General features: G+C 45.8%; 1 protein-coding gene and 1 pseudogene across 1 annotated transcript; both read left to right on the forward strand.

Moving 5' to 3' along the window:
- Window positions 1-232: 232 nt before the first annotated feature.
- On the forward strand, window positions 233-8459 carry LOC136960491 (pendrin-like; annotated as a pseudogene).
- Window positions 8460-11076: 2617 nt separating this feature from the next.
- On the forward strand, window positions 11077-18501 carry LOC136959918 (chloride anion exchanger-like). The gene is made up of 21 exons (XM_067254154.1): window positions 11077-11147; window positions 11605-11780; window positions 12108-12247; window positions 12767-12877; window positions 13194-13354; window positions 13472-13636; window positions 13784-13936; window positions 14197-14279; window positions 14386-14533; window positions 14634-14747; window positions 15143-15220; window positions 15487-15582; window positions 15704-15810; window positions 16361-16430; window positions 16532-16624; window positions 17048-17143; window positions 17284-17511; window positions 17603-17657; window positions 17763-17908; window positions 18002-18076; window positions 18206-18501. Exons 2-21 carry the CDS (start codon window positions 11650-11652, stop codon window positions 18230-18232), a joined length of 2277 nt encoding a protein of 758 aa, XP_067110255.1. The 5' UTR covers window positions 11077-11147; window positions 11605-11649; the 3' UTR covers window positions 18233-18501.
- The last annotated feature ends 212 nt before the right edge of the window (window positions 18502-18713 follow it).

The following is an 18713-nucleotide window of genomic DNA, read 5'->3' on the forward strand; positions in this document are numbered from 1 at the left end:
ACGTCCCACAAGGCAGGGCAGGGGGTCGGGGCAGGCCCGGGGGGCGGCCCGGAGGCAGGGCAGAGGATCGGGGCAGGTCCGGGGGGCGGCCAGAGGGTCGGAGCTCAGGCACGGGGGCGCCTGGGAGCGCGGACGAGGGGGCGCCTGGGAGCGCGGACGAGGGGGCGCCTGGGAGCGCGGGCACGGGGGCGCCTGGGAGCGCGGGCACGGGGGCGCATGGGAGCACGGGCGCATGGGAGTGCGGGCACGGTGGCAGGCTGTGGCCAGGAGCCCTCGGGCGGAGGAGGAGGCGGCCAGCAGTCCTCGGGCGGAGGAGGCGGCGGCGGCCAGGAGTCCTCGGGCGGAGGAGGCGGCGGCCAGAAGTCCTCGGGCGGAGGAGGTGGCGGCCAGGAGTCCTCGGGCGGAGGAGGCGGCGGCCAGAAGTCCTCGGGCGGAGGAGGTGGCGGCCAGGAGTCCTCGGGCGGAGGAGGTGGCGGCCAGGAGTCCTCGGGCGGAGGAGGCGGCGGCCAGAAGTCCTCGGGCGGAGGAGGCGGCGGCCAGGAGTCCTCGGGCGGAGGAGGTGGCGGCCAGGAGTCCTCGGGCGGAGGAGGCGGCGGCCAGAAGTCCTCGGGCGGAGGAGGAGGCGGCCAGGAGTCCTCGGGCGGAGGAGGAGGCGGCCAGAAGTCCTCGGGCGGAGGAGGAGGCGGCCAGAAGTCCTCGGGCGGAGGAGGAGGCGGCCAGGAGTTCTCTGGCGGAGGAGGCGGGGGCACAGGGAAGGAATGAGGCTGGGGCACAGGGCAGGAACGAGGCTGGGGCACAGGGCAGGAACGAGGCTGGGGCACAGGGCAGGAACGAGGCTGGGGCACAGGGCAGGAACGAGGCTGGAGTCGGGGTTCGGGCTGGAGCCGGGGTAAGAACCAGGACTTGGGGTTGGCATTCCGCTGGACACTCCTGGGTCCACCCAAGGCAAGGCGGGTCCCTAGGAAAGGGTTGGGTGAACTCTCTGCTGGGTCCTTTCTGGGTCTTGTCCTTCTGTCACGCTGAGAGATGGGTTAGGACCCAAATGCACGAGAGATGCGAGGCATGGTAGAAACAAAGGCTTTAATCTTGAAACCGGGAAACAGCTAGGGTACTCACAGGGACAGGGGTAGTAATGACAAGACTGGACACAAAACAGAAACCTAAATACCCAGAACCAAGCGACACACAGGTAGACACAATGACGCTAACGGGAACGAGACACAGATGAAGACAATGACAGGGAAACACTAGGACAGGGCAAAACCAAAAACAACAGGGGGGCACGGCTGTGGCCGTGACAGTGTGTGCATGTGTGGGGGTCTCTGTGTGTAGAATGTGTACACTACAGTTGTAATGTATCCTGTTCTATAACCTCCATGCAGCTGCTCAGGTGGGCAGGTCCTGAAGGTGGTGAAAGAAATCTTTCCTGTCTCGGACTGGCTGCCGAAATATCCAATCAGAGAGTGGCTTCCCAGTGATGTCATCTCTGGTGTGAGCACTGGTCTGGTGTGCAGCTTGCAAGGTCTGTGTTTCGTACCACTGCCTTCTGAAACATTCAGCTCTTTATGTAAATCTTGTCACCACAGCAATGAGATTAATTTCCTGTGCGTGTGTGTTTTTGCACGCCAGGTCTGGCGTATGCCATGTTAGTGACTGTGGCCCCAGTGTACGGACTCTACTCTGCTTTCTTCCCCATCCTCACCTACTTCCTGCTGGGCACGTCCAGGCACATCTCTGTGGGTAGGCACCTGAATGACAGTGACCAACGAGCAATGACTAATGACCTTTTTCTCCTCATATGATGGAATGAAAGCCAAGAGACAGTTTTCTCTGCATTATTTGCATAAAGAATTTGCAACAATGTTTTACACTGAACTCATTGAAGTATGTCAGTCATGCATGTCATGTAACTGACCTGTGTCCACATGCAGGGCCCTTCCCTGTCACATGTCTGATGGTGAGATCGGTAGTGTTGACCCTTGCCCTCGATGACCACTTCCTGCTTCCTGTGAATAGCACAATCAAGAGTAAGGTCTCTTACTTTAGCCCCCTGCTGCCTGCTATTGAGGGTTTCTATGTCATGAAGTGTAGCTTTTTTATGGCACACAGAGCCCCCCTTTTAAACTCTCTGTTCTTTCAATTGGATCTTAGTTCTCCCACAGTTAAACCACAGCTCATATTAACAAGTCATGCTAGGCTAACTTTATTGGAAGGCTGGCACCACTCTGTCATTGGCAACCTCCTGGTTCCTAGGGTCGCTTTTGGAGAGACATCAAGCTACAGCATGCAGGACATCTGAGGTCTAAACCGCTGCTGAACGTCTGTGTCTCTACTCCAGGCAGGTCCAGACAGCCATGGACCCCCAGCTTCCAGAAGACCACTACTCTGTATCCAGACCCATCTACTCCAACCCCACCTTCCAATAGGACCACCAGGGACAAGCCCGGGAGGACAAGACCCTGAGAGAGAGGCTGAAGAGCAACTGTGGAGGGTCAATGTATGCTTGTGTGTGTGTTTATGTGTGGGAGTGTGTGCATGTGTGGGGGGTGTCTCTGTGTAAAATGTGTACACTACAGTTGTAATGTATCCTGTTCTATAACCTCCATGCAGCTGCTCAGGTGGGCAGGTCCTGAAGGTGGTGAATGAAATCTTTCCTGTCTCGGACTGGCTGCCGAAATATCCAATCAGAGAGTGGCTTCCCAGTGATGTCATCTCTGGTGTGAGCACTGGTCTGGTGTGCAGCTTGCAAGGTCTGTGTTCCGTGCCATTGCCTTCTGAAACATTCAGCTCTTTATGTAAATCTTGTCACCACAGCAGTGAGATTAATTTCATGTGCGTGTGTGTTTTTGCACGCCAGGTCTGGCGTATGCCATGTTAGTGTCTGTGGCCCCAGTGTACGGACTCTACTCTGCTTTCTTCCCCATCTTCACCTACTTCCTGCTGGGCACGTCCAGGCACATCTCTGTGGGTAGGCACCTGACTGACATGTACAGTGACCAACGAGCAATGACTAATGACCTTTTTCTCCTCATATGATGGCATAAAAGCCAAGAGACAGTTTTCTCTGCATTACTTGCATAATGATTTTGCAACAATGTTTTACACTGAACTCATTGAAGTATGTCAGTCATGCATGTCATGTAACTGACCTGTGTCCACATGCAGGGCCCTTCCCTGTCACATGTCTGATGGTGGGATCGGTAGTGTTGACCCTTGCCCTCGATGACCACTTCCTGCTTCCTGTGAATAGCACCAGTGTGAATGGAACAAGGGCTGATGGGATAGGGGTAGACCTGGAGGCCATGGAGGCTTACAGGATCATGGTGGCCTCCACCATGACTGTGCTGGTTGGCCTGTTCCAGGTACAGTAACTAGTAACTGTCCAGTGACAGACACATGCTGTTTGAGGGAATGTTCTGCTTCGCTTCTGTTAAGGAGATGTGTCTGGCTATACAGTAGGTGTGCCACCCTTGTCTCTCTGGTAACCGACCCCCAGGTGGTGATAGGATTGCTCCAGATGGGCTTCCAGGTGCGGTACCTGTCAGACCCGCTAGTGGGAGGGTTCACCACGACGGCCGCCTTCCACGTTCTTGTGTCCCAGGTGAAGATCGTCCTGTCCGTGCCCACCCACAACCACAGCGGCCTCTTCTCTGAGGTGTGTGTGAGTGTCCAAGCTGCCCTGGGAATTTGAGTATATCAGGCCAGGAATAAGGGGTTGAAACTGTGTACTCTCACAAAAAGGTTTTCCTGAGCAATGATACATAAGAGGATATTGCTCTTTTGACAAAGTAGATTCGTTTAACTGTTTGGTTTTTTTGTTGCATGTTTTCATACTTCATCATTTGTGCACAAGTGTTTCACGTTCATGTTTTTATGTGTTTAAATCTTCTACTCAGACGCTCATAGATGTGTTTACCAACATCAGACAGAGCAACTTAGCTGACCTGGCCGCCGGATTGATTACTATTTTCGTAGTGATGATTGTAAAGGAGGTCAACACCCAATTCCAGCAGAAGATTCCCGTCCCCATTCCTATTGAAGTGATTGTGGTAGGCACCGGAATAGCTCAGTCGATTGTTTACTCTTCTGGGATGATATTCATCTATGTTTGAGATTCTGCCAAATGCAGAATATCCAAACAAATCTTACTTACAGACACGTGCATTTCATGTGAACTGCAATTTACCTTGGTGCTCTGTCCCCCTCTCTACACCCCTGTCACCCCTTCAGACCGTGGTTGCCGCGGGGATCTCCTACGCCACCAAACTGGAGTCCCGTTACGGCGCCAGCATTGTGCACAGCATCCCCAGGGGGTGAGAGCACTTCCTGCGGCTGTTCCTGCTTCCTGTTCCCTCGGGGGAGGATGTTCTGGATATTTTATGGACTGCTTTGTATTGTCATTGTGGTTTAGTTATACAGTGGGATCTGTAGGACGCCCTGTTGTGTTAACCTCAGAACAATAAGGGCACCAAGTAGAGAGGCAAAGACAAACTGTTCCAACGATAACTTAATCAAACAGCGCTCCAATGAAAACTAAGAGTACAGAGAGACTAAACTGATCCAACAATATTTTGTAACACTGTGGTAGTTGTATTTCATTGCAGGCAGATACAGTTGGCCTTTATGATGTCCTATTTGGGGTTGCTGTGTGAAACATTTAACCTATAGGTGGCAGCAGAGAATTGATATGTGTGTCTCGTGTACACTGTGCTCTGTCAGGCAGGTTCGCTCCAGCTCAACTCCCAAACACTGAGCTGTTTTGGGACATCTTAGGGTGCAGCTTCTCCACAGCTGTGGTGGGTTATGCAGTGGCTGTCTCTGTTGCAAATTTCTATGCTGTAAAACACGACTACAACATTGACGGCAATCAGGTTTGTATGTAGTTCTTGATGTGTGTGGGCATGTGTGTGTGTGTGAGTGTGATGTGTGTGTGTGTGTGAGAGACAAACTTTCTGCCATTCAAAGGCTTGCCCAGAACTAATTCTTGTAGCGGGTGAAACTTTTACATGAAGGACCACTCACACACAACCGTACCAAGGTCTCTTTAACACAAAAAGAGCATTGTTATCTACATTCAGTGCTTGGACATTCAAATTCTGTCTTTAATTTGATAGTTTATTTGTCTGATTCATTTGATGACATTTCATGTAATTGAGGTACTTGAGGTACTCAATGTGTTATTTTCATTAACAATCATCACAATTAGCAAGCATTACATAACCTGTCTGTTAAGGAACAGGTACCAGGAACAAGTACTGTGCAGGTTCCAGGCACTGCGCTTTACAAATTACAGGACATTGTTCAGACTTCCTCCCTTTTCCCTGTTTGTGTGTGTGTGTGTGTGCGTGCACGTGAATGTTTGTGTCTGTGTTGTAGGAGCTGATAGCATTCGGGGTCAGTAATGTGTCCTGTGGCTGCTTCTCCAGCTTTGTAGCCAGCATGGCCCTGTCTCGCACTGCAGTGCAGGAGAGCACAGGAGGGAAGAGCCAGGTATGGCTTGCTTGCTTGTAGTTGTCCATCGAGGCCGATGATGACGTCCACTTCTGACTTCAACTGTGAATTCTCTGGTGACTGTATAGTCCGATCCTGGATCCACAGATTTTATGTGTATGTAATAGTGGTGGTACTGGCAACCTTGGTTGCGTTTTTTATGCCTTCTTTCCTGCCTGTCCTGTCTCCTGGCTGTCCCGTCCTCCTCCAGTGCTTTCGTCCCGGCTACCTGCGTGGCTGCGTCTGTGGTGCTGGGGCTGGACCTGGGGCTGCTGGCTGGCCTGGTGTTTGAGATGGGCACTGTGGTGGTCAGGACCCAGTTGTGAGTATACAACCCAAGCCCTTGTCTAATCACATAACTGAGGAAATCCCTTAATCTAGCCATTCAAACACAGTTCTGTAACAAATGTGGTGATGTTCATCTGTGTTCTGTTTATTTACATTCTGTATTATTTACTCAACCCAAGTTTGATTAAAGGGTAACATTTATGATTATGATTAGGAACACCTTTCCATTTACATTGTGAGATAAGAGTCTATAAAAGTGTAGTAAAGTGATACTATAATTAAAAACGACATTGGAATATCATCCAACTCATACCAAAGTCCATAGGAAAATAATGGTGTGGTGATCTTACTTGTATGAGATCAATTTATTGATTAATGTAGTTATTTTTACAACCAAGGTTACAGTTTTAATTCAGCTTTATCAATACTCTTATCAATCCACACCCACAGTCCAGCGTGCTCCACACTTGGAAACATACCTGGCACAGACATATACAGGAACATGAAAGACTACAAGAATGTAAGATAAACATTTTGTTTCTCATTCAAACCAGACAGTGCCAATGCCTACATACTGTATCAGAAAATCATTTTCTTATCAGATTGCAGAAATTCCTGGAATTAAGATTTTCAAGTGCAACTCCCCCATTTACTTTGCTAATATTGACGGGCCACAGTGAGTGATGTGATGTCACACTTTCCCATTTAATCAGGACACTTTAGAAAAGCTGTGACAGTGATTATTTATATTTCTGACATTAGTGTGAATTCCCTCAGACAGGTCAGGTGGTCCCTGAGGTTTCCATGGGAGTGGACAACAAGGGTTTTGAGCATGAGCACGACAGTGGGCAAGACTCTGGACAGGTGGAGAAGGAAGAGTGGCCCACTAAAGATGTGGAGGTGCTTGTGGATTGGATGGCAGAGCTGCCTGTCAGGGTGTCTGTACCCCAGGTCCATATTCACAGTCTGGTCCTGGACTTTTCAGCTGTGACCTTCCTGGATGTTGTGGCTGCAAAGTGTCTGAAACTGGTGGGTTCAACCTTGTTCTCCCTCTTCCTCCAGGGAAAGAGCACATACCCTCTGTAGTTCAGTAACTTTAACATGTCATTCAATGTAGCCATTTCCATTTCCGTTTTTCAACCTCTGAGTTCAGGAATGTCATCCATCAGAAGGTTGGTATGTTCAGTGGCATCAGGGAGATTAATGAGCTGTGCTTTCAGCTTATTTGTCTCCTCTCCTGTCCTCCACAGGTCATGAAAGAATTCCTCCGTGTTGGAGTAAGTGTCTTCATCGCCGGCTGTGATGGTACTGTTTGGGTTGGAAGGATGTCAACCTTGAGCACATTTTGGGCACTTTTATGAGCACAACGTCATTGTGCTGTTTATTGTTTTTCCATGGTTGTAATAGACACCAGTCTTTGTTTGATATCTACTATTGCAACAGGATGGCCAAAGGTTGGCTTTATCTCTGGCCAGCTGAAACCTTCATGTTGCCCTTCCTTCTTTTCCCTTTCTCTGACCCCATAGCCGTGTTAACCCTGTCCCTTGTCATACTGCAGATGAGATTGTCAGGAAAATGGAGGCCCTGGGCTTCTTCAACATAGCTGTGACAAGAGACCTCCTCTTCCTCACGATGCCATCCTTTTCATCAAACTCGAGGCAGACCATGGGAACGCCCCAGATGCAGTTGTTGAGAAGGTAGGGACGGGACAGGCGTCACTGAGTACAGCATGGGATCTTAAGACTATTAGGATGTGTAACGACATGTTAAAGCCACAGAACCTTACTACCCTCTCTCTCTCTCTGTCCTTTCCAGTCTCTCAATCAAGACACCAAGGGTCCACTCCCTTTGACAGAGACAGAGGACCTGAGTGAGACCTACGACAACCAGCACAGGGGAAATTGATCAGTGACATCAAATGTCAAGTTTATCACCAGGGGCTATTAAGATATTAGATCTCGTTTGAAGTCATTCTCCTTGTTTCTAGGCCATCCATGGACTCTCTAACTAACACCAAGAAGAGAGCCAGGGCATCAGGAAGAAGAGAAAAACAGCTCAGCTCTACTTCTTATTCTTCAGGAACTGCAGATGGACTCGGATCAAAATACTATTTTGTCTCAGGTGGACTCATTGTTTACCTCACCAAGAGAAGATCAAGATATAGTGGATGTTGTCACATATTTAGTTTAGAAAGCAACCATATCCTTATACATAGTCACGATTAGATGTGGGCGTGATTTTCACATTTCCTTTTTAAACCCTCCAGACATGCTAATTTGAATGTACGCTTCTAGATACGCCATTGTTTATTGTGGTTGCGGGTTTCAGAGAATGAACAACATCAACAGGGAAGGACAGTCATCTCTGGGTGAGGTCTGGCCCTCTGTGGAGCCAAAGTTGATCTGTGTTGTAAACACTTGGTTTCCTCCCCACCATGGGCACTCCCAAGGAGGTGGGGGTGTCAAATGAAACAGATAGATGGTACATCTCCGCTGCAGAGTCCTCGGTCCTGTGGACATGATGCAATAAAGAAAGCTTCAGGTGTGTTTGTTTGTGAATTGATTACATTTTGCACTCATTAGCTATTGTTGTATAATCAAAAATGAACCCATTCAAACTAGAAAAAAACTAAAGTAGAGCACTGGACTCTGGCACCTCTTTCTGGCTTTTGATTTGAGATGTTTGATGATGTGAATTTTACCATTAAAGTTTGGCAGGAAATAGAGAATGCGTTTTTGCTAAAAACTGAAAAAAGTGACTGGAAGGTTGATTATATCTGTCTTGTTCTCTTGAACGTTCTTGTGTGGGTTGTTCCGAAGGTCTGGCATGATACTGTTGAGTTACTAATTGTCGGATAGTGTTTACTTTGTTCCTAATCTGGCTACATTACTGGAGCACTGTACAGAACACAAACGTTGAGCACGTTCACTTTCACACAACCCCTGATAAACACACATTTGTAATAACACACACCAGAAAAGTAGTGTTATTCTTTTTTACAGTGGACTCTTGCTTGGTGAGTGGGGTTATAACCATTTGACTATCAATGTGTTTGTATAGAACGTTTTGCTTAAAACAGGTACAGTTGACATTTAGGAAAGAATTGTATGACTGGACTTAGGACAGGTCAAGTTAGTTCTGATGTAAAACCACTGTGTGTGTGTGTGTGTGTGTGTGTGTGTGTGTGTGTGTGTGTGTGTGTGTGTGTGTGTGTGTGTGTGTGTGTGTGTGTGTGTGTGTGGAAGTGATTGTCACTGGATTTTATTTTGAGATACCTCAGGTATGTTTCTGCTCTACAAAATGCTGTCATTCATCTGTGACATCAATAAGCAATGTCAACAGTGTTAGACTGCTAGATAAAAGAGTTGTATTTCTTGGAGAGTATTGTCGTATTATCAAGAGATGGTTGTGACTGTAGAGTTGAGGGTGTGGATTTATTGCTGTGGTTAAAGTCTATTCAGTACTGTCTAAATACTTTGTGTTCAGAGCGTTCCTTTTTAATGCTTTGTCACTAAGATTACGTCAGTCTAACTGAGCCTGATCCCTACTGTATGTTGGATGCAGGTTATTAGGGTTAGGTCCGTGTAGGTTATTGGCTTCACTATGCCATGCAAGTCGGGATGATTTAATTGCATTCTTCTTGTGTTCTTCGCTGGATATGAAGGGGTCAGATGGCTGAGCGGTTAGGGAGTCGGGCTATTAATCAGAAGGTTGTTGGTTCGATTCCTGGCTGTGCCAAATTATGTTGTGTCCTTGGGCAAGGCACTTCACCCTACTTGCCTTGGGGAGAATGTCCCTGTACTTACTGTAAGTTGCTCTGGATAAGAGCGTCTGCTAAATGTAAATGTAATGTAAATATGGCGTTCTGTTTCTGTCAAGCTCATATGGGATGCAGTCAGGGGTACAGCTTTCCACCTTCCTTTATGAAAAACCAGTTGGCGGAGAACTGAAAGATCACAGCATTTCTAAACATTTATAGATAATTATGCATGATCAATGAATTGGTTGATTATTAAACGTACGCAAAACAACAAACTTGAGTCCTCTTAGTGACTGTCGGCTGTACTGTGGAGAAGGTCTCTGTAGTAGAGAGAGCTCTGTAGTAGAGAGGCTCCATCTGATGTTGACATGGTTTCATGACACCCCATCCTGTGTATCTCTGTATTATAATCATAATGTTCCTATTATTTAAAACAGTTTTCAAAATGATAATGTAATAAAATACTTCAATCACCATCAAAGTTCACATTACAGTGAGACATTGTTCAGTTAATCTCTTCTGAGAGTGGAAACAAATGTATTAAGAAGTAACTGGATGTCCTTGAGGTCATTAGCAGGGAGGTCAAGCTTTTATCGGGCTTTGCTAAACTGGCAACACATACAGTATATAAAAACCCAGATGACTCAAAGCCGACACATCACAGTACAAATGAAATGGCTTTCATTGCCCATCAATCAGTAATGTTAATCTTGACATTGTGATGCAATATTTTTATTGGTCTCTGTATCAAATATTACATTTTACTTGACAAAAACAAAAACCTCTTGGAGAATGGCCAAAAGGTGGTTGTTCATCGCATACATAATGGTAGAAAACGGCCCTCAGCTATAAAGCAACGCACACACTCGCCGATCCAAAGAAGGCTCCTGAAGAGTACTTCCATTTAGAAACACTACAGATAATTCTTGAACATGTGTTTACAATTTATCTAAAAACATATTTCATGTATTTAATTTGTATAATTTTGAATTCATATTCAATTCATCTCAACTGCTGCATTACTGTACTGGGGATGTACACAGTCCCTGTGACTCAGCAGACTACATTACAAACAATCCCTGACATTGGAAAAAAGTGAAATGAAAACGAAAGAAATATTACAGTACTCAGAGCAATGAAATCACAATAGAGATACGGTAGTATCTTTCCAGAACAAAAACACAAGGTGAGAAAGGACAGAGCTGAACAGAGCTCATTAGAGGGTGACATTCCTCTGAACTTCTGCAGACTTTTCCAGTAGGCTCGATGACCATTGTCACATCTCCACTATCCTGCCCACATGAGGGGGCCTTTGTGACACAGGACACTCGAGGCAGGAAGCCCTAGTTGAACATGAGACATGGTGCCATGATATTTATCTTTAAGAACAATGGTCAAGGATAAGGAAGGTCTGGGGAAATTTGTGAAAACTGAATCATAATTGCTGTTAATAATTACAGTTGTGATAAGCTCTGAAGATGGGATTTATGGATGGCCGCAATCTCAAGGGTCCCAGATAATCTCGGAACTCTCAGTGTGCACTTGGATAAGAAACACAGGACGTTTTTCCAACATTGGAGACATATTTTTAGTTGTTAATGAGACAAAGGTAAGATCTCCCAATTATATCTTAATATACAGTCCATTATCTGAATACTGTAAAGAACTTGATTTGAAATCAGACCTTGGCCAATAACAGATTCCAATTGGTAATGACATTTGACAATAATACAGAAATGATTTTCCCAGCCAGAATAACTAGATACGTATTTCAATATTATTGAGATATTTTAAGACTTACCCTCCACTAGTTTCTGATCCCTTGGTCGTCCTGGTAGACCTCGCTACCCACCTGAGACTAGACAGGCTTGAAACAGCCTTGAGCTCATCCCTGGCACCCTGGACAGGATAGATCTCTGTCACTTATGACCTGCCTGATGTAGTTAGCCAATGGCTGGGGCTGCAGCCTGCACCTTTGTTGCACGTCGATAATCATCTCTGTAAAGTGATGTTCAAAGGCACAATAAGAAACAAAGCCCTAATGTCATGTGATTGATGGATCTCAGAGCCACATTGAAGAGCCACAGTAGTGCTACTGAAGAGGAGATAAAATGCTGCGCCCAGCAGCGACTCAGTACTTGGTGGACAGGCCAGTCTACTCCGAGGACCGCTTTGCTGAGGAACACCAGAAGATTGAGAGGAAACACAAGACCCTGCTGAACCATGTCAAAGAATATTTCACGTAAGGACCCTGACCGTTAATCTTTGCTGATCTGTTTTGTATGGCATGTGGGTAGGTGGGTGGGTAGAATTGACTGTGGTTATTTCTTGTTTACTGGGATTGTGACTTTACCGACTCTTATACAGTCGGATTACAGCTCTTTAAAAGGTAACAGTCTAAAGATCACCCCTATATAATCTGTCTACACGTGAATGAGATGCTAGATGCTTTTGTTATCACATCGATAGACAGCTTTATATAACTTGATTAGCTGAGATGAGATTAGATTTTGGGCCCATTTGGTGGTTAAGAGCATGGATTTCCGTGACGGTGCCTCTACTTTTACAGCTGTGATGCCAAACGTGCCAAGAAAGGAGCGCTCTCTCTCCTGCCCATCGTGGGCTGGTTAAGGATCTACCGCCTGAAAGAGTGGCTCCTCAGTGACATCGTCTCTGGGGTCAGCACTGGACTGGTGGCCGTCCTTCAAGGTTCATTCAAACCCCTGCTCAGTTCCTCTGTACAAATGACACAAAATTGCATACAAATTGCACAAATTGTGAAAGTACATCATATGCGCGAATGTACTTCCTTAACTACTCCTCAGAAGTACTGAAAACATGTTTCTATTGACAGTGACGCAAAGGTGGAATTGCTTGGCATGCCTTGGAGTATGTGCTGCTTGAAACAAATCCATGCTTTGTGTTGAAAGCAGAGAAAATAATATCGTCCAATTGCTGTCTTTATCAGCCATGTAGAGTTATCTAAATAGTAGTCTATTTACGTATCCCTTTGTAACAAATACAATAAAATGTTATATGTCTAGCCCTTTTTACAAGCAATGTCACAGAGGGCTTCATAGAGTAGCTCTAACTGAAGTGGATCAGGAATTGTGTTCCAGTTTTAATATGATTATATATGGATGGGCTTATGTGCGTGATTGGGAAACACTTATTGAGCCTTGAAACTGTATAATTTGAGTAACTTATTATCTTGTTGACTTGTTTCAGGTCTGGCTTACAGCCTGCTGGCATCCCTGCCACCCTGGTATGGACTCTTCACAGCTTTTTTCCCAGTCATTATTTACTTCTTTCTTGGCACCTCCCGACATATCTCAGTGGGTAAGAGGTTTACGTGTGTGTGTGCAAGTGTGTTTATGTGTAGGTGATTAAAATGAAGTGCCCTGGATGGTATTTGACCAGGCCGCTTAGCACAGACTGTCCAGTTATGTCCATCATAAGATCAGGAACAAAAAACAAAAAACTAAATACAGAACGTACTGTATATCGTTAATTAGTTACACACTGTCAGTGTGCACTCATGTTTCCATACACCTCCTTTCACCAACCCCTCTCACAAAGACTCCCTCTGTGGCCCTTCCCTCTCTCCCACTCCCTCTCTCTCTCTTCCTCTCCTTATCTCTCGGCTTCTCTGAAGGAGCGTTCCCAGTCCTGTGTTTGATGATAGGCTCTGTGGTGACCCGACTGGTGCCCGATGAAGGCCCGCCGGCCAACATCACAGGCTTCGAAGGCCTGACCAGGGACGAGCAGAGGGTGGTTGTGGCCGCCTCCGTCACCTTCCTCATGGGGATAATGCAGGTGGAGTCCCCACCCAGACCCACACACACCTTGATCCACGTTATTCATTTATTTCCGTTATCAGAACACACTTTGAACAAAAACATTTTTTCTCTCCGCTCGGCCTCCATCTCCCAGCTAGCCATGGGGGTGCTACAGGTGGGCTTCATCGTCATGTACCTGTCAGACACCCTGGTGTCTGGGTTCACCACGGCGGCAGCAGTCCACATCCTGGTGTCCCAGTTGAAGTTTGTGTTGGGCCTGGTCGTTCCAGGTCTCAGTGGACCTCTTGCCCTCATTTATGTGAGTTCTGGAAGGTTCTCTGCATGGATACACAGTCACGCTGTCAAGCAGCTCATATAATTGATCGAGTCATCAATAGTGCCTTAAATCTCAAATATGGTGATACCAGTTTAATTTACTGATTCATGTTGATGTTCTGTTTCTCAGACCCTGGAGAAGATCTTTGTCCAGATCACAAAGACAAACATCTGCGACCTGGTGACGTCCTTAGTGATCATGGTGGTGGTGTTCATAGTGAAGGAGGTCAACGACAGATTCAAAGCCAAGCTGCCTGTTCCCATCCCCATAGAGGTCATTATGGTGAGTAAAAGAATTGCACCATCATCATTAGTAGTTACAATCTGAGTCACAGTGTGTAAAGTACACAGATAGGAACATTTAACAGTTCCTCAGTTGGGATCCGCATCGTTAATGATTGTATGGTACAACATTAGCAACACTTTGTCAGTTTTATTGACTGACAAATAGACAAGGTCTTGGAAGCATGAAAGTAACTTGAAATCTCCATCTCGCCATCTAACCAATCAGTAATGAATGGATCTGGGGTGTGTCTCTCACAGACTGTCATAGCATGTGGCATTTCCTATGCATTCAACTTCAAGGAGAAATTCAATGTGGATGTTGTTGGCCACATTCCAAAAGGGTAAGCATCTTCACTCGCAGCAGCCTGAAGGCTTCACACTTGGCCCTGGACCTGCCAGTATTGGGAATGAAAGCATCATCAGACTGTAAACCTTCCTCCTATGTAGATACGAGTCACCCTTGGCCCCCAACATTCAGATCTTCCAGCAAACAGCCATGGAAGCCTTCCCCATGGCTATCGTGGGCTTTGCCGTGGCCTTCTCTGTCGCCAAGGTGTACTCGGTTAAACACGATTACATCATCGATGGAAACCAGGTGAGTTGCCGTGACACGAGGGGGTAAGGTGGATTGGGGGTTTGTTGAAAAAGCTTTGATTGTTTTGACGGGTTATGTCTTTTTGTGTGTTATGTCATAGGAACTGATAGCCTTTGGGGTCAGTAATATGTTTGGGGCTGCGTTCAAGGCCTTCGCCTCCAGCACAGCTCTCTCCAGGAGCGCGGTGCAGGAGAGCACGGGTGGTAAAACACAGGTAGGGCACGGAGCAACTGCTTGACGTACTTCACACATCAAATAAATCCAGTATGACATGCACGGTACATCCACATCTACACCAGGGTCAGGAGATCCAGTTCCTAAAATTGAGGAAATGTTGACCTCTAGTGTTTGAAATGTGACAAATTTCATTCAACAGTTGAATTTAAGCATCAACAGTTGATCCGGACACAAGATAATCTGCACATTCAGCAAACAGTCCAGTCTTTTGATTGGTGGCCTTCTGTATTTTGAAGTTTGCCAAGCAATGATACGATAGTACGATATTACTTTGTATTAGTCAGTGGTGGATTTGTCCTTGTAGGGGAACGTACTCATCAACCCATCCAGAAAGAACATTTGAATAACCTGCTCCGTGTCTCTCTCTTTCAGGTCGCTGGTATTCTGTCAGCCCTCATTGTGATGATAGTGACCTTGGCCATTGGGTTCTTGTTGGAGCCACTTCCAAAGGTGAGACCATCTTAACTGTACATTTACATTTAGCAGACGCTCTTATCCAGAGCGACTTACAGTAAGTACAGGGACATTCCCCCGAGGCAAGTAGGGTGAAGTGCCTTGCCCAAGGACACAACGTCATTAGGCACAGCCGGGAATCGAACCGGCGACCTTCTGATTACTATCCTGGTTCTCTAACCGTTTAGCCACCTGATATCTGCTCCATCAAGAACAGCCATAAAGCATGACCATGACATGACCTCTGACCCCTGTGTTCACAGTCTGTGCTGGGGGCCGTAGTCATAGTCAACCTTAAGGGCATGCTGATGCAGGTCAGAGACGTCCCTTACCTGTGGAAGAAGGACCGTCCTGACTGTGTAAGCGTTTCGCAAAGGACTTTCACTTGTATCATTACTATGCCTTTACAACTAAGAAAGCCTCCATGTTTCACTTCAAATTCTACCTTTATACCCTCACTCATATATCGTGCTTCCCCAGGTGGTGTGGGTGGTGACCTGCCTGGCAGCCATCTTGCTGGGGCTGGATCTGGGGCTGGCTGTGGGCCTGGGGGTGGAGCTACTCGCGGTTGTCTTCAGAACTCAGTTGTGAGTGCAGGCACACACCTCCATTACACACAGCACACGGATACATTTACATTTAGTCATTTAGCAGACGCTCTTATCCAGAGCGACTTACAGTAAGTACAGGGACATTCTCCCAGAGGCAAGTAGGGTGAAGTGCCTTGCCCAAGGACACAACGTCATTTTTCATGACGAACCATCAACCTTCTGATTAATAGCCCGACTCCCTAACCGCTCAGCCATCTGACCTCCCATGCGCCATTTGTGTTTCGCTTGGGAGAAAAGCATCTGCTAAATGAATCAAATGCAACACCATAAATAGACTTGTGATCTCTGAAGTCTAAATTGATGACAGGGCCTACTCCATACTAACATAATATGTATGTTCAGCATTTTTCTCACCTTAACTAATTCATGTTCCTCCTGTAAAGTTACAGTAGTATGAAATGGAAGCTGTGCAGATATGACATATAAGAACACATACCCAGGAACACCAATTTACTAAAAGGCCTTTCCAGTGTGTAGGGTCTGCCAACACACAACTAAAGACCTCCCTTCTGTATCCTCTCCCCAGTCCTCGTTGCAGTGTTCTGGCCAACATCCATGGAACGGACATCTACAAAGACAGAAAGGACTACTTCAGTGTATGTCAGCTTCCCTATGTGGCTCCAATCATCTACATCCAACATATGGTGGATTGGTCTTATTGGTACCAGCTCTGTAAAACAACTCTTACTCCTCACAGATATATGAGCCAGAGGGGGTTAAGATCTTCAGGATTCCTTCTCCCATTTTCTTTGCCAACATTGAGTTTTTCCGAGGAAAACTGGTGGAAGCTGTGAGTAGCATTCAAACAGACAATCCCATAAGTAGAGGGTGAAATTGTACACATTTGCCCAGCTCGGTTGTAGAAACGTAAAAAAAGAAAAAAGATACATGAGTTGAAATGACAATGCATGAAGATCAAAGCTATGAGCACAGCTTCTGATGTCATGCTCACTGTTGTTAACTTGTTAAAATGAACCATTTTCAAATCCCGATGACATCAGTTCAGTTTTGTTTGGATCTTTGACCCATGTGTTGCAATAAATGTGAAGTATCCTCATTAATATTATGCTAAAGCTCCCAATGACTATTACTGACTATTAGTGTTAAATCTCAGTGTTGACGTCAACTCTGTGAGGGACCTTTGTCGTTCCAGTAAGGGTAGGCACAGTTAAGTCTTCCCAAATCTGTTTTAATTACTCAATTGTCCCTCCAGGTGGGATTTAACCCTTTGAGGATCTTGAGGAAGAGAAACAAGGCCATGAGGAAGATCAGGAAACTGCTGAAGACAGCAGATCTGCAGATGACACCTGTAAGGAATGACTTGAGCATTGATCTTGTATAAATGAACACCTTTCTTGTCAGAAATATAATCATGTTGACCGATATTGGTCTTGACAATTTTGGATGGAAACCAACACTGTAATGGTTACTTGATGTTTCCTTCTGCAGAAAGGGTTCCTGACCACGTCATCTGGACCCATTGATGAATCGGAGGATGAGAGCAACATGGAGGACCTGGACCTGCCCATTGATTTCAAGGACCTCCCCATCCAGGTGAACTGGAACTCGGAGCTCCCTGCCAACATCTGTGTCCCCAGAGTGGACATCCACAGCCTGGTCCTGGACTTCTCTGCTGTCTCCTTCCTGGACATCTCTGCCCTGAAGGGACTCAAAGTGGTCAGTCTCTGACTCATTTTGTCACGTGAAACAGTCTTATCTGTGTGCCTTTCAACAGTGTACTGATTATATTTTGTGGTGTTCTTGGCAGGCACTTAAAGAATTTATTCGGATTGACGTTGACATCTACATTGTGGCGTGTGATGGTAGGTTGGTTACAGTGTTTCCTTGGTTTGGCAGTGAGCTGTCTTTGGCTGAGGCAAGGTGGTAGTTTCTTGTGCAGCCTGACAGTGAATGATTCTTGCCCACAGTGTACATCTTAGAGAAACTGCATGACTGCCAGTTTTTCGATGATGAAGTCCAGTCATCCATGTTCTTCTTGACACTCCATGATGCCATGCTGCACATTCGGGAGAAATATCCTGCTCTGCTGGAAAAGCATTCAGTTCCTGCAAAGGTATGAACTGTAGTCGTACTGTAGATGTCTTTACACAACAAGCATACAGCAGTTCTTGAAGTTCTGATTTTAAGGAATGATGTTGTCTTACAGGTTGTAACAACTGCCACTGTCCACTACAACAATCAAAGCAATGAAGGGGGCCATTTACGTAGCAGAGACATAACTGTGAGTAACAATGCCTTGAATTTGGGTGGTATCATGCATATTTTCAATGAGATGGGAATTGTGATTCTGATTAATATAATGAATATTACCGCATACAGTATTGCAATATCTGAATGATTTTTTTTCCAGAGTTTTGAACCGGAGACCAAATTCTAGTTCCTGATCTTACTGTGGGGTCCTTGAGCTTCGTGTCAATTGGTCCTGTCTTGGTTTTCTGTAACGTAGATGCTTCCAAGCAATGATGAACTGTCTTACTGTATGTAAATAGAACAATCATGTTTCACAGTACATTTTTATTTTCTGAAATTCTGAGAAAAGTCTGTTTAGTAAGTATGTATATGCATTTTATACTTGTCCATACTTGTAATTTTGTAGAAACGTCACTACATATTATTTTGGAGTAATGCTTGTTCTTTTTCATGACAATACTGAATAATAAAGTTTTTAAACATCATCCTGTATGTTGTCAAAGTGTTTGTGTGATAGAAAACATGATCTACAAGAAACAGCAATGGCAAAGACATTTATTTGAGAAATACAAAACAAGACCATTCATTTTTATTTCACATCAAAGCCGAACAAGGAAGTTTAACTGCTCAGATGTCTGTGTCTGTGTCTGTATGGCAAACTTTCAGGG

The sequence above is a fragment of the Osmerus mordax genome, chromosome 17 (assembly GCF_038355195.1).
Source record: "Osmerus mordax isolate fOsmMor3 chromosome 17, fOsmMor3.pri, whole genome shotgun sequence".
In the NCBI taxonomy this organism is placed as follows: domain Eukaryota; kingdom Metazoa; phylum Chordata; class Actinopteri; order Osmeriformes; family Osmeridae; genus Osmerus; species Osmerus mordax.

Bases quoted from the DNA above. Each gene is read 5' to 3' on its own strand.
- LOC136959918 (XM_067254154.1), top strand. From the start codon at position 11,650: ATGCTGCGCCCAGCAGCGACTCAGTACTTGGTGGACAGGCCAGTCTAC. The intron at 15,221-15,486 runs GTGAGACCATCT...CTGTGTTCACAG, and splicing joins TGTTGGAGCCACTTCCAAAG to TCTGTGCTGGGGGCCGTAGT. The intron at 16,431-16,531 runs GTATGTCAGCTT...TACTCCTCACAG, and splicing joins ACAGAAAGGACTACTTCAGT to ATATATGAGCCAGAGGGGGT.